This window comes from Syzygium oleosum, unplaced genomic scaffold (assembly GCF_021117445.2).
Source record: "Syzygium oleosum isolate NSW1041296 unplaced genomic scaffold, Sole_v2.1 Sole_v2.04, whole genome shotgun sequence".
NCBI classification, from domain to species: Eukaryota; Viridiplantae; Streptophyta; class Magnoliopsida; order Myrtales; family Myrtaceae; genus Syzygium; species Syzygium oleosum.
In genome coordinates, this window is record NW_026607488.1 from 8,952,540 (window position 1) to 8,968,638 (window position 16,099).

The window sequence follows — 16,099 nt, forward strand, 5'->3', positions numbered from 1 at the left end:
GGGCTTTCCTTGGTTAGTCGCAGTGGCAGCTCGTTCCAGGGACTCTTTCTCCACCAGCTGGGCTCGTTCATACAGCTCGTTGTAATCCTTGAGGTTCAGCGGCACCAACTGACTCCGGATGTCTGAGTTCAAACCATCTCGGAATCTTTTTGCCCTTTTCACTGGATCTTCAATAAATTTAAGGACGTACCTCAACAATTGAACGAACCTTGCTTCGTACTGGTCCGCCGTCATGTTGTTCTGCAAAGTTGCAAGAATTCCTTCATCTTTCGGTCACGAGCACATTCGGAAAAATACTTTCCGTTGAATGCTTCAACGAAAACATTCCAATTGACAGCAGCATTTTCTAGGAACACGATTTCCTTGGTCGCTTTCCACCAATAGCTGGCATTACCTTGCAGTTGATAGGCTGCTAAGGTAACTTTCTCTTCCTCAGAACATCTCAAAAGCTCAAATGCCTTCTGGAGTTCATCGATCCAGGATTCCGCTTCTTCGGGATCTCCAATTTCGATAAACTTCGGGGGTCGGAGCTTCAGGAATTGCTCGACCAATCCGTGCATCGTACGGCCACCATTTCCATTTCCATTTGCCGCTGCATTCTCAGCATTAGGCATTCGTTGTTGGGCCTGCTGTCCCAACAGTTCTCCCACCGTCGCTAGAGCCTGCAGAATTTCGTCTATTCGGGGGTCTTGACTTGATTTCCCCTTCGAGGTCGAGGTCGCAGCCGGGTCCCGAGCACTCATATTGGTATTCTAAGGGATCTTTCTACAACACAAGAATAGGTCAGTGGTCACAAACAAATATTAGCACACAACCTATTCAACCACAATCAATCATTCACATGTGCAGGGGTGTTTCCTAGCTAACTGCTCCAACTTCAGCGCACCTTATCACTCCAGGTCTTTACTTCCGCTTGGATTTCAGAATCGTTCTCCCCCATTCAGTGCATAGTTCGGTTTGTTCCTCTCTTACTTATCATCCTAGAAGCCTGCCAGGAGCCGCACCTTGTTCAGGTCTTCAACCCCGGCGACCACTCTTGCTAGAAGCCGCACCTTGTTCAAGCCTCATGCCTCGGCGTCCACTTCATAGCCAAGAGCCGCTCCTTGATCAGGTTCTACCTTGGCGACCACTCCCCGCCCTCGTCGAATCGGGTCCTTTTAGGATTCCACAGCCTCTTCTTGGCTCAACATTGAACTTGCACCTACTGGAGGGGAACCTGCTCTGATACCAAATTAGACTGTAACGCCCCTACCTCAGGGTCATTAACGTGACGTCCCGTTCATTGTTATCTTTCTTTACACACAAGCGGAAGCATAATTTCGGGACAATCACATTCAGAACAACAACGGAATTTAGACAAGCAGCATCATGAGCAAACCTTATGTTTACAGTGCATGCAAACATGTTTTAACAAGCCCTTCGAGCCATGTCAAACAACACATATTTCACACGCACTATGAATAGCAAAACTCGGCTTGGGTGATGCTATCCCCCTCTACTTCGTCTTCTCTCTTCTAACTCCATCCACATCTCCTCCCCGCTTCCCGTCCGCATGGCCGATCTACACCCCACCCGTGGCATGCCCCGAAGCTGGCCTGCCTACACCGCCAAAAGGTCCATTGAACCCACGTAGGGGTCCAACCCATTCTCCGTCCGTGTAGCCATGCCATGCTACATACAGGTGAGGCACCAAGTCCGTTAGGCCCTTATCGATCGTCACATACGACGTGATCCAGCGGTAAGCTTGGCCTTCTCGGGCATCTATCACGATGAGCACTTCGGCTCTCATTTCCACGGGGTTGCCGAACCGGGTCGGGGGAGACGCCATTCTTCGGACCTAAAAAGGAAACAACGGGGGATGAGTCGGGGAAACTCAGCAAGTAAACCTACTAATATCAAGCGAGGACGAGAGGATCGCCGTTAGCACAAGTCAACCATTACTGCACCCGCATCGATGGCAGATCAATAGCAAAATTCATACAAGAGAACATCAAGCATGGCTATAACATGTGCACCTTGCCATTCAAGTCTCGGTTCTATCTCCAAAACAAACGTCAAACACGAAACATGATTAAATCGAGAAATGAACCAACTACGACTAACCAAACGACCGAGAAACGATCCAAGCAAACCGTGTCACAACGTATCACAACTTCCTTTCCCGATATTAGGAAGTTTACTTACACAACGACTAACAAAACTAGAGAACGAGTTAGAGACGGGCGAGCTCGGGTGATCTTCGGGATTTCTCCTTACTTGGCCGACTAATACGAGGCACACAAAGGCCAAACCGTGGGCTCTTGGGTGGAAACGAGGAGAAACACGGGCCGGTTCGGGACTTCTAGGGCGTGAGGCTTCTCGGGCCAAAACGTGAGAAAATCAAGAAACAAAAGGGAGAGGAAGATGGTGGATGGTGTTGGCGTGAGAATGAAGAGAGAGAGAGATGGTCGTGTGTGTGTAAAAGGGGGGGGGGGGGGGGGCTTATCCTATTTACAAGACTCCAAACTTGCTCCTCACTCAAGACCATTAATAGTAGTCATGATGATGGTGCCTCAAAGTCCTAGCTAATTAATGATATTCATGATGATGGGGGCCTCGAAGTCCAATTTGCATTAAGGCTTGTCATGATGAGAGTGACCTAGAAAAATCTAACCACAATTGGCTTCTAGATCTCTCTCTCTCTCTCTCTCTCTCTCTCTCTCTCTCTCTCTCTCTCTCTCTCGGCTAATCTCTTGAGCGGGCTCTCTCTCTCGGCTACCATTTTCCTTGGCCGACTCTCCTCTTGGTTCTAGCAATAATTGGGGGATAAGTACAGCGCAAGTGTCATAACTTTTGTACGGAGGACACTTAAGTGCCATAACTTTTTTTTGGCTCACATGAGTGCCATAACTTTCAAAAAAATGATCACTTAAGTGCCACTTACGAGCTGGTCGTGAGAGCCCGAAACCGCGACTTTTCCGGTCGAACAATGATCTTCCCGGGGATGCGAGCACCACCAGCTTGAAGAGGGGGTGTCGGTGAATCATTCCATGGCCTCTGTTCGTCTCGAAATTTCCATTTTAGCCTCCATTGACGAAGGTAAAAATGCTTCGTAGTCACACAATTTATCGAGCCGATTTGTGTGACTACGAAGCATTTTTACCTTCGTCAACGGAGGCTAAAACGGAAATTTCGATACGAACGGAGGCCATGGAATGATTCACCGACACCCCTCTTCAAGCTGGTGGTGCTCGCCTCGCCGGGAAGGTCACCGTTTGGCCGGAAAAGCCGCGGTTTCGGGCCCTCACGACCAACTCCTCTGACAAGCTGGTTGTGAGAGCCCGAAACCGCGGCTTTTCCGGTCGAACGGTGACCTTCCTGGCGAGGTGAGCACCACCAGCATGAAGAGGGGGTGTCGGTGAATCATTCCATGGCCTCCGTTCGTCTCGAAATTTCCGTTTTAATCTCCGTTGACGAAGGTAAAAATGCTTCGTAGTCACACAAATCGGCTCGATAAATTGTGTGACTACGAAGCATTTTTACCTTCGTCAACAGAGGTTAAAACGGAAATTTCGAGACGAACGGAGGCCATGAAATAATTCACCGACACCCCATCTTCAAGCTGGTGGTGCTCGCCTCCCCGGGAAGGTCATTGTTCGGCCGGAAAAACCGCGGTTTTGGGCCCTCACGACCAGCTCGTAAGTGACACTTAAGTGATCATTTTTTTGAAAGTTATGGCACTCAAGTGAGCCAAAAAAAAGTTATGGCACTTAAGTGTCCTCCGTACAAAAGTTATAGTACTTGCGCTGTACTTATCCGCAATAATTGGTGTTCGAGGCATTAAATGCAAGGGACAACTCAGCTTATCTTCATTAATGGCATGTCATCATGATAGGGCCTCCAAAGTCTAAGGTCATTAATGCATGTCATGATGAAAGGAGTCCCTAAAGTCTTATGGCCAATAATGGAGGCTTCTTGAGGAAGATTTGACTAGGTCAAAGCTTATCTTCTAGTTTCTTCCCAATTAAACAAACGTGGAGCCTATTTTGGCCTTCTAGAAATGTCGGTTCGGCCCACAATAACTCAGCACCATCGAGTTGCACAATAACAACTAATCGACATTTAAGTTGCAAACCCGCATCATAATCAATTCCATGATTTCCGAAGGTTTTCCACGAAAAAATATGTATAATAATCTCGTTCAACCCAAGGTTCGGCACAGGAATTTCCTCAAATATCAGCAAAAGACATCAAGTCGAGATTCCAACGTTCTCATATAGAAATTGATAAATCTTTGAAATCTGACAAAACCGGACAGCTTTGCACTGTTCACGAAATCGAACTTGAAAACATAGTAAATGGACTCCGAAAATTCTAAAATTTGAATATGTCATAAACAAGGCCTTAACAAACATTTCTCATGAAGAACACAAAATCGGAATCTTTCTGTAAACACCATTTTTAGTAGCTCAAAGACAGACAAAAAACAGTTTACTGGAACAGAATTCTTGTTTCTCAAAATAAGCTCTGTCCAGAATCCAAATCATCTTGAAAAATTCCCAAATTTATATACGTTATAGAAAAGGACGTTCTCAACAACTTTTGTGAAGGAAACTTTTCCAAAATCGGCTCAGAAAAGCTTGTAGAAAATAAAGAAAGGGTGAACATCACCGAAATACCCATTTTGGACAGTTTTACACGGTCCGGAAATTGGGCTATCGTACTACTCATATCAAGTCCAAAAATTCTGAAATTAAAATATGTAAAACGTCAAGATGTTTGGAGAAACTTTCAAGAAGGAAGTATTTGGAAATTCGGATCACAAAAGTCTCCACAAAAATAACAAAATGAAGGGGTACAAAGTATCCGAAATTGGGTTTTCCAAAACAAGAGTAAAAATTGGTTCCAATTAAAAAACTACAAAACTTAAACGATAGCCATTTCCCAGGGACTAAAATTGAGGATGTTACAAGCCTCACCCGTAGCGAGCACGCACGCGTTCCCTAGGCCTCGCACCCAAATAGCGAGGCGCAACCGTGGCAAGGCCACCCTCGCGATTTGGGAGCGAGGCCTAGGGGCCGTGTACAAGGCGGCCTTGCCTAGATCTGGATGAGGCTGTCGGCCGTGGGTGAATGCAGCCATAGCCTTGCCAGCCGCGGGCAAGGCCAACTTTGCCGTAATCGGCAAGGCCAGGCGAGGGCCGGCCACTGTGGGGAAGAAAAGAAAAAAGAAAAAGAAAAAATAATAAAAATATATTAAAAAATTGTCACATCAGCGTTGGCCGGATAGCTAGCATAACCCAATGTCAACGTCAGCGCCAGCAGGCCCAAATTTATCGGATGGATTGAATTGGCATAAATGCAAATGATTTAGGATTGAATTGACACAAATAAATGTTTATGATTGAATTGTCACAATTCCTTATTTGGCGTCTTTTTCGCTCATTGTTGTTCTCGCTCGTCATGATGAAATAATTTACTTGTAGTTGAAAATTTTGTGAGAATGCCATCACTAATCCAGCCAGCAGGATGCCTGAGACATGATTTTAATTTAGAGCTTTTCTCTCTCGATCTAAATTTAAATCTGTAGTGGTTCAACATGTTATTATCTCCATATGGCGATGGTATCAAGGACATTGAACCTAGGCACGCACTACAAGCCGTAGTTTTTGAAGGGGTAGATCTCGGCGGGTACCTAATACTGACAATTCCAGTGATCAGCTACCAATTTTTTTTAACGTTGTTACAAATATGGTCTTTTAGGATGAGCGTACTTATAGCTGTAAGTAGCACTTTTTTGTTTTTTGGATTTTGTTTTATTTTGCAGATCTTTTGGTATTTGCTTTGCTTGAACGCTTTCGATGTTCTTCTCATGTTTGATTATGACAATTGAATGAATTTTACTTTCGACCAAAAAAAAATCAGATATATCCTATGAAGAAATGAAGAGAAAACCAAGGAATCCGAGGAATCCTATTTATACTAATCAATGATAAAACGAGCCAAAGCATATCCAATGCCACGGGAAAATTACTATCTCGATCATATTTTATCTCACTCATAGATGTTAATGGGTAAAGTAAAACAATGCTCCTTTTTTCGGGAAAATATTGTTCAAACTACCATTTAACTTTACATAGATTTATTAAGGTTATAGAACATAGTCGCTCGAAGCATAAATATATCGTAACACCTCTCCACAATATTTTTATATTAGCACAAAGGTTTTAGAATCTCAATATAAAAATGATTATTTTCCTCCACTCGTGATTGAAGGTGGCATAATGTTCGTGTTCGTAAATTGTAATCCACCAATCAAAAGGCTAGTTGGAGAAAAACATAAGCCGTACTCAAGATAGAACATTCATCCACAATCCGCATGTCGAACTCTAATAGATTGCTTAGATGTAGTGCAAACAAAACATTCCCTGAAGTGCACCTTATAGTGCTAATGTCATGCCAACCAAAGTTGCATTCGCAAATTAACCAGGAGCATGGAAGTCCAAGTGACCAAATCTTGATGAAGAACAGAGGCAATCCTTGGAATTAAGGTTACAGAGGACCACATTCCATGGACGTAGCCTCCCCATATATGAATATATCGCATATGTCCTAATTACCAACAATTCAATCACATGAAGGATCACGACCCAAAAAAAAAAAATAACATGAAAGATTACTGCATGAAAGCCAATGACAAATTCCATAGAAGTTACCAAACTAAAATGGTACACTAAATATGTATTGACAGAATACAACTGCTGCCTGGAAAATTGAGGCAGAGTGATTTCTGCAAAAAATACATGCAAAATCGAAAGAAGAGAAAGCTCTGGCACAGATAATTTACCAGGACACAGTAGGAAGGATCTCTAATTAAAGAGAGTCTGACCTAAGACGGAAATAGATGATTGTTTTCTGATCAAGAATGAATGCACTAGTGAGACTTGATCTGGATGAGCAATTTTTTGCACTACGTTGAATGATTTGTAGGAGTGACTGGATTAGGAATTGAAAAGCTGAGACCAACATTGCCACTTCAATTATTCACCACTTCTCTCGGAACCAACTTTATCATAAAGGCGGTATATGAGACTAGACTTTGACATCTGAGGTTCCCTTTCCAGAACAGCAATAACGTCCTTGACAGAAATTGTTCGAGCTATCTTCAGTTGTGATGCAAAAGCTTGGTTCCTCCCCAATTTTCTAATGGCCCCTGTAAAGCACAAAAAGTGGGTAAAAGGACTGATCGTGACGAGGCTTCACATATGAGAGAGTTGGAGATCACATTCCAAACTCTATGGTATTATGCATGGTTTGTCTGATGAAACTGGTAATTTCTGTCCAGTATAAGCTTTTCACAATGAAGAATCACTTTCAGCCACTGTTTATACTGTCAAAACCAGAAGTCCAACACATCAAAATAGCAATGAGTCTATGACGTACCAGATGCAGCTTGCCCCTTTTTTCCTGCTTCTTGATTGTCCTTATTGCTTCTTCCAGAAATTGAAGATTTTTGACTGTCTTTACCAACCTGAGATGCCACTTCCAATCCTCCCTCACGTTTTTGACGGGCTTGTTCAGCCATAAGCTGCCACTTGGACAACATATCATCTCCTCCCACAGCAGCTCGGGCAGCAACATTTGCAGCAGTTGTTCTCATCTTGTCATCTTCCTCTTTGTTTACCTAAATAGAGACAAAAGACGACACGCATTTGTTCTCAGTTGCCTAGTAATATGATCGGGCTAGACCATGAGAAGCTGTGAGGTGAGCAAGCTTAGCAATTAAAGTCACTAGGTAGATGAACCAATGACTCAGGATTTAATCATCCTTTAAACAACTAGGCGAGGGGTTCAAGGGAAAGGGGGATAGCCTCTGTCTAACCAAGCCATTACACCCCAAAAGACATCCAATATTACCTTCACGGATTTTCCACGGTTTTCATCCTTTTCTTTATCACCATCAACTCCCTGATTGCTATCAGGCTGCAATGATGTACACTAGCAGGTGTTAAACAGAGAAGCAGAAAGGGAGGTAAAAAATAGGAGGAAAGAGAATCAACTATGGAAAACATATTTTATATGTATAGACATATTTGTTAGATCTGCAGACGTGTTCATACTTCAGCACAAGTTTCTTAGTTGTAAAGGCGAACAGAAGAATGGGGAAAGACTTGCCTCACTTTGTTTCCTTAGCTTTTCTGCTTCAGCCTGTTTCTTCTCCCATTCTTCCCTAGCCTTGCGGTTCAAAATCATAAGGTGCTGGCGGACATCTGAAGTGACAATGGTCCGGTGTCTGGGCCTCTCGACATCAACCCTCTATCAAAAATAGATTAATAAGGAAAGTCTGATATATTTGAATCAAGTTAGCAGAAGGGTTGAAAAAGACTGACCTGCTTTGAGACTCTAATTAAATTGCACAGCAGTCCACGCAGCCTTTCCTCCACACACTGAATAATGAGTTGGTTAAGACACTAAACAGGAAAGTTTAAGAGCAGAGAAGCTAGCATCTCACCAAAGACAGACACCGCTCCACGTCGTTGCTTATATTCTTCACGCCACATCGGGCCACTGGCAGAAGCATAAAGTCAGATATCTAGAATGTACTGGGGCATAACAGAAGAGAAATATTAAATTTCAGAAATCAAGATTGAAGAAGGGAATTAACTGATCTCTGCCAACTTTTTCTGCAGGGGAGCTCGCTGCAATATCAGAGCTTCTTCTTCCTCTTGGACAACTCTTCGAGATGCTTCCGAGACTCGACCATCTTCCTTTGGCCCGGAAAACAGCTGTTCTTCTTCTTCCTAGTTCCAATACCAATTTCCATGTATAAAAAAGTTTAAATCTTAGAAATTGAATAATTAGTTAATAGGCAAAAAACATACAAAATTGAGATGTGAATTCATACCCTTAGATTGACCCCACTAACAGCAGTGACATCAATGAGTTGTTCGATGCTTTGATCTGCAAAGGACCCAGATGTCTTTTGCTTCTTACTGCACAGATTTAACAGACCACATTGCAATGACAAATGTTAATATCCAAAGTAAGATTTCATACTCAACTGACCAAGATAGCATATTCATTAAAAGCCACATCACCTTGAGGGAGGTGGCGAAGAACCAAGTGTCTCAAGTGGCTTCTTCTGGCCAACAGAAGGTTTTTTAGAAGGCGTCCTTGCATTATTCCCTGCTGGCGTGGATGCTGCACGGGCGCCTAGCTGATATAAGGCAAATAAAATCTTTTTAAAAGGGCATACATGCTGTCAAATCTTCTTCTGATATCATCACGGAATGAATACTTATACTGATCATTCTCAGAAGAACCACTAGTTCTTGTTGCCAAACACAGAGCAAAGTGAATGAAGAGGGCCACAAAGAAATCGCATGCACATACATCCGTACAATGCTTCAAAAGTGAATTTTCAAAATCACTGCCCTACTAGACAGACAATGCAATGTAGCCCAATCAGTCTAAAAATTTCACAAACATCCTCTCTGTTTTGCAGCTGTAGATGCAAGACATATCCAACACATAATGTCATAGCAACCACTCCTAGTGACAATGTCACTAGACAATTCCTTTCCTAAGTGGAAGGAGCATATTTAATTAGCAAATATGCTCTTGTACTGTATCATCCTTCTAAAGTTTTTATTTCATTTGTTAATTCTAAGTGGTAGAAGTACAGCCAGGTAGGTGTGTTAGTAGCAATCCTTGCTTCCTACTAATAAAGAGTATTTTCAGACCTGTTAAATCAAAGCAAATGAAGAGGAAAGGTTCAAGTAGTTTTAACACCTAAACATTCCAGAGTCTTCTTATTCACTCCCATAAGCAAACATCTTCTAGCCCTCGAATTTAAGAAACACAGAGATAAACCCCCCGAAAAGCGGACCATCAGGACAACCTTTTACATCTTTGCCTATGCAATCACTTGTTCAATCTAATAAATCCAAATATTGAAGGAAATTATTGCCTTTAAAATAATTTAGCTGGATTAGATTGTAAGATAAAGGCATGGATGAATGTTAAAAGATCACCTGGACATTAGTATCCTGAACTGGTGTAGCAGAAAGAGAATCCTGATGCGAAGTCCCAGTACTTGTAGGAGTCAAGAATCCCACTCCTGGAGACTGCGGGTCGAAAGAACTGTCCCTTGAGGTTCCTGATATGGGAATTCTTTGCTCAAGATGCCCAGCTGAAACAGAAGACAGCCCTTGAAGGGAAGATAACTGTTGTTTTTGTTGATCACTGGACTGATCAACAGGTTCATGTTTTACATAGACTGACGATGAGAAAGCACCAGAACTTTGGTCTTTAGTAGTAGACGGCTTCCAAGGAACCGAATTTTGTTGGAGTGTTATATTGCCTGCATATGGAGGGAGAGAACCAGATTGCACTCTCTTGTTATCATTGCTAGGATGCTGCCGATCAAATTTTGGTGCAGTTGCCAAGCTCATTGCCTGAGTTGACCCTACCGGATGACTCGAACCCAAATTTTGATGAATTGTAATCTGCTTCATTTGGGTATCATTAGGTTGTGTTTTGACAGATGAAGTGGAACTAGTCATATTTGTCCCACTGAATGGATGATAACCACCAGGACTTCCATACTTGGGAAATGTCTGCATGTTCTGAAAATGCTGCTGCTGCATAAATTGAGAATCTGGTACCTCTCCAGCCTTTGGACCATTTCTGTCCATTGTGGAATGGACTTGCCCTGATGGAGATGAATCGTTGAACTTTGCAGCACTAGCAGGCTGCATTCTAGAGTGCTGCAGTAGAGCTGAAGTTTGACCTTGGATATGCAACTGCGGAGGAGGCTGCAAGAGAGAGACTCATCTCAGTTAAATATTGGCATTTGTTGTGAAAACAAGCGATCAAACAATAAAACAAATTGAACAAGGAAATAAAGCGAATATCAGATTTACGTGGTTTGGTTAATGTGACCTAGCCTATGGGTAGAGCAGTTAATGATTCCACTATAGATCAAGCAATAAAATGGAGATTTCAACCACACTCGAGTCACTCAAACACCCTCGGTGTTTCCTAACTCCCATTTACACCCAATAACTCACATAGTGTTGAGCCTCACACAATTCCTCATAAAATATTCACTCAATCTCATAGAGAAATTTACAAATCTTAACACAAGATCTATTGGCCTCAAAAGACTCTCCAAATTGCGCCTGGATGTAATCACAATGAAGCCCACCTTTGGATTCACGCCAAGCACAGCACACCCATGGGTGCACTTACAGTGCCTTCAAAGCACTCACATGGCACAAAAGGCTAACTCCCAAAAGAGAATCCTTATCTCTATATATTAAAGTTCTTTATATATTAAAGTGGAGCTTAGGCCTTGCCGACTCAAACACCAAAACTAATTTCCGTGTTTTGTAGGCAACTTTCGGACTTACCCAAATCGGCAACAAAAGTACAGATATGGACTTCCCAAATCAAGGACCATCTCTATGAGTTTTCAATTTCCACATTCAGGTGTCCATTGGATAAAGGCTGGACATCCCAGATAGGAAATCTCCTATGTGAATTGAGACTTTCGCTATGGGCTCAAACTATTCATATTTTAACAACATTTATGATTCTGTGTATGAGATCAATCATGTCAATCATACCTGCGTTTGCATTTTCATAACCGCCATCTTCAGCATCTGATCTCCAACAATTCCTCGCATGATTCTCACAAATCCTTCCTTGGGAATATCATTTTTCTACAATAGTGAGACCAAACAAGAGATGACTAACAAACTTCATTGAAATTTCCTCAACAAGTGAAGAATTCAAAAGAGCTTTACCAAAAACTCACCTTCAATTTGGCATAAAGAGTTTGCAGTTGCATGGCTCTATCTTTATCAAGCTGGGGGAGAATCACAGGGAGCAATAATGCAAATGGAACTTGTTTAACGCGATTTGGTTTATTTGGTGCTTGCCCAGGGACCGTTGCCTGTTGATTGCTTATTTGCTGTAACTTTAAGTACTGAGATTCACTGTCTAGTGTATTCACTCTACCTGGCTCACTCATGGGGAGGGAATTGCTATCTGACACTGGCATCCCAGGAGATTGTTTAATCTGAAGAGCATTTTGTTCTCCCTGCCCTAGTTGATGACCATCTTGCACTTGTTTCTGCTTCAAATGCTGGTGATTGACTTCGTCCAAAGTGCTATTTTGTTGTGGATCAGCAAGAGAGTCACCTTGCTGCCGTTGCATCTGTGCCAACATCTGTTCCTGATGTTCTGCATTTTTTTGTTCCTGTTGAATTTGAGAATTTGCATTTTCAGCCTGGCTAGTAGGTTGCCATCCCGTATATGATTGGCTGGGCATATGGTTGTCTCCTTGAGAGACACCTGAAGTTTGATTAAGAGTAAGACCATTTGAGGCAAAAGATATAAGATCAGCAGCCACAAAAAAAGAGAGAAGGAAGGGAATGATCAAGGTAACCTAGATAGATAGGGAACAACTGTTTTCACACTACCTCTAAGCTGCTCTCCACTATCCATATTGACCAAGATTCTACTTTTGTTTGCATTCTTCCAATATTACACCAAAGCAATGAGCATATACCAAGCCAGCATGTCTATTCATCAGACACATATTTCATGTAGCAAACGAAGTATAGTAAACTTCTTACAGCTGACACTGCCAAACACTGCATCCACACACCAATGGCTAAAAGTATTACCCAAAACCACAGCACACCACAAGCTTCGGAACTACAAAAATTGTCTTCTTTCCTAACTTTAATTTTATTGTAACAAAATTGCTTCTCATCACTTTCAGACATTAAGATAAAATGCCAAAAGAGAATTCACAACTGAGCTCCATTTATGGCTCAAACCTCATCACATCTACATATTTCTTTGGCGATCCAACTATAACTTCCAAGAACCAATCCAATCGCCCATCTTAAAAACTCTGATCATCCTTTTATACACTAGCCTCACGAGCAAATTTTGTTATATACACCCAAAGGGTGCATTAAAATTCATTATAGAAACACCTTCTAACAGCCAAAGAAGACAATCAAATGATGCCAATACAACAACTCATTGACAACAATATAATTAAAAGCTTAAAAACCCTATTCACGTAGCGTTTATCTTCTTTGGAAGGTCTAAACATGGAAGAGTAATTCTCACGGTTGAAAAGTATTCTCCACTTTCAAATGACAATTTTGTTGCTTTACTAAAAAATTTATGAACAGTAATAATATTCCTACATTTCACACTTACGATTAATCTATATGCAAATAGAAAAGGCATTGGACAAAGGCTAAGGATATGGGGGACAACTTTCACTGGCAGCATCACTATTGACTCTTATAAGCTGGCTTCAGAACAGTAAAAATTTTATGAACAGTAATAATACTCCTACATTTCACACTTACGATTCATCTATATGCAAATAGAAAAGGCATTGGACAAAGGCTAAAGATTTGGAGGGGACAACTTTCGCTTGCAGCATCATTATTGACTCTTATAAGCTGGCTTCTGATGGGCTTTTGATGCCAAACAGCAAGTTGGACAAAAAGCTGGACAATCTCTTAGTTATGGTAATTAATATCAACCTACTAATCCTCCTCATCACAGAAGATCGCTCCAAGGAAAAAAAAAAAAGAGAGAGAAATATTCCCCATTTTGTTAGAGGCTTTGCATGTTTATGGCTTCAGCAAGGAAATCCAAAATCGCAAATAGGATAAAGAACCAAAGAAACATCTCATCATGCTCATGCTCATCCTCATCCCCATCCTCATGTGATAGCGTATGATAAATTCTCCACTGGCAAAATTTAAGTTCAGACATACTTGAACTAATGCAATCCTGAGAAATTGGAACTAAGGATTTATATAGGCCAAACAAAGTTGGGTTCATCAAAATCTTCAACAGCCTAATTGCCCTTCAATCTCACGGCCCGTTTAGTAGGGCGTAATCTAACTTCTCTAGAGTCATGTAAGATTACGATGTACCAATATTCCACAACATGAATGAAATCCATTGGAAGCAGCCTGTTAGACTGAAAATCACTTGCTCCTGTCTTATCCTCACAATCAGCATCCGAAGAAGCCTAACTCTGGTTCCACATAAACTCAGTAGTTGTGACCAAGGACCCGATTACTCGACCTACAGGTCAAAACTATTTCTAAGGCATCAACAAAGAGACTAGGGTCCACATTTCACTAGACTTCAGTTTCAAAATTTAATCAAAAGCCCCAATCTACATCAAACAAGTTATATAAGTCCAAACATTCAGCAATAATAAGATTGACATTACTAAAATTCGAAAGCAATTTTCTTGAATGGCATGGCACAATCTGCATGCTATTCCAAGCCCACAAAAACTTGACTTATCATATGTTAGATACTTTCAATGTGGCGTGACAGAGACAAAAACATTATATATCCTCCCTGAACTAACTTTGTTTCATTAAATACAATCGTCCTAATTTCATTATCACATAGACCCGAAATGCAACAACATCCCAATAACCTAAGAGTTCGCATCAAACACTACCCAGGAAGAGATTCCTAATCCCCAGACAGCAGAAACTTAAAGCCAACAACACGTTGATCAGATGATGATCGTTGAGAATTTGATGTATCACCTCCAATATCACGATTGAGGGCAGCCTGGAAAGCCTCCACATCGGCCCCTGAGTGCATGCTTTCGTCCTGCAGGCACACAAATAACTTAATAAAAAATCCCTCTCCCCCGATTAAACCTGAAATCCAAGGAGAGAGCAAAATTGTCCAAATGAATGTGAAAACAAAAGAAGTACAAGAACGGAAACCTCATCTTCTTCCAGAAGCTTCACTATGGAAGGATCCATAGCGTCCAGTACTCCCACAGCGCAATCGTTTGCCCAATATCAATGACCGTTGAACCAAAACACCTATTTTTTCGCGGAGAAAGCTACTCAATTGAACAAGTAGTTGATCGCATATGGCCGTAACATTCGATTACTGATTCAGCAAATGATCAGCCCTAGTCCTGTACAAGAGACGGCAATTGCCGACAGCTCAACCTTTTACACTCGAGATCGAGTCGTTAAACCTGAAATTCGGCAGAGAACAAGCCGAAAAAGCTATCGCCACAGATCAGTGCGACGACGACGGGTGCCCCCGAGGAAGAAACCCAGCAAAACCCGACCTCGAGCTTCTCAATGGAAACGGTGGAACTCCATTCCTTGGCGCGATCCTCAATCACTGGCAACAGCAGCTCCCAGCTCCAACTACTCTTGATTCAAAGGGCATTAAGAATAGCTTCAAACATTACAATTCAACCCAAATTGCGCTGCGCTGACACTTCAAACAAACGAACAAAAAAACCTTGCTTTAGAGGGAGACAGAGCGCAACTCCAAGAGCTCGGCCACGAAACGAAAATGTCCAAGGTGCAAACAAACAGGGAAAAAGAGAGAGATCAGAAGATGGGTTCATCTAGGCCTTTAAGCAATGCTTGCCCACTGCCCATATTCGTTCAAATCAGATAGAATTCGATTCAACCGAGCCTTGACAAGGCTTCAACCTGAAACACGATCTCGGTCCAGTTTCGCTCCGGTTCGAGCCGGCATATCCATGGAAGCTCCTTCGCCTCATCGACACCCCTCTTCCCCTTTGACATTCACGACCTCTCGATACTCAGAGAGACAAAAATTCACACGCACCCACCATGCCAAGCTTCGAGCTCTGCCTCAAATCCAGATGGGGGTCCCCCCCCCCCCCCCCCCCAAGTTTCAGCGCGCGCGCCCGCGCCCGACGTAGAGAGTGAGAGAGAATCGGTCGGTTAGGGCACGAGAAAGAGAGGTAGAGAGACCAACCGGATTGGTACCTGAGGACTGGCGACGGCGACGGCGGCGGCGGCGGCGGAGGGGCTGCGCCGGCGCGGCGGCGTCTCCGCGGTTTGCCAGTTCGACGACGACGGTGGCAAGGGAACGAGCTGCGAGCGAGCGAACGGGCGAGCGAGTCTTTGTTTTTTGGACAGGCGTTCGTTTGAGCCTCTTTCATTTCATATTTAATAAGATTAAAATTCTAAATAAGGTATAAATTCTTGAAGCAGCGAAATCAATCTTAGCCTAAGCTCTTGTCGATTTGGCCAAATTTTCGCCGACCG

General features: G+C 42.5%; 1 protein-coding gene across 3 annotated transcripts; it reads right to left on the reverse strand.

Annotated features, from left to right (window-relative positions):
- Positions 1–6,654: 6,654 nt before the first annotated feature.
- Positions 6,655–15,885, reverse strand: LOC115679499 (transcription initiation factor TFIID subunit 4b-like). Of its 3 annotated transcripts, none has more exons than XM_056310628.1 (16): positions 15,515–15,682; positions 15,139–15,293; positions 14,780–14,979; positions 14,594–14,660; positions 11,800–12,338; positions 11,609–11,704; positions 10,013–10,795; positions 9,077–9,195; positions 8,884–8,971; positions 8,644–8,779; positions 8,491–8,546; positions 8,369–8,425; positions 8,154–8,294; positions 7,896–7,961; positions 7,422–7,662; positions 6,655–7,191 (listed from the first exon to the last, which is right to left on the reverse strand). In XM_056310628.1, exons 3-16 carry the CDS (start codon positions 14,816–14,818, stop codon positions 7,019–7,021), a joined length of 2,601 nt encoding a protein of 866 aa, XP_056166603.1. In that variant the 5' UTR covers positions 14,819–14,979; positions 15,139–15,293; positions 15,515–15,682; the 3' UTR covers positions 6,655–7,018. The 3 variants fall into 3 exon arrangements, with proteins under 3 accessions (XP_056166603.1, XP_056166602.1, XP_030458959.1); XM_056310627.1 differs by having other exon boundaries at positions 15,139–15,220; positions 15,318–15,682; XM_030603099.2 differs by lacking the exon at positions 15,515–15,682 and adding an exon at positions 15,818–15,885 and having other exon boundaries at positions 14,780–15,293.
- Positions 15,886–16,099: the final 214 nt, after the last annotated feature.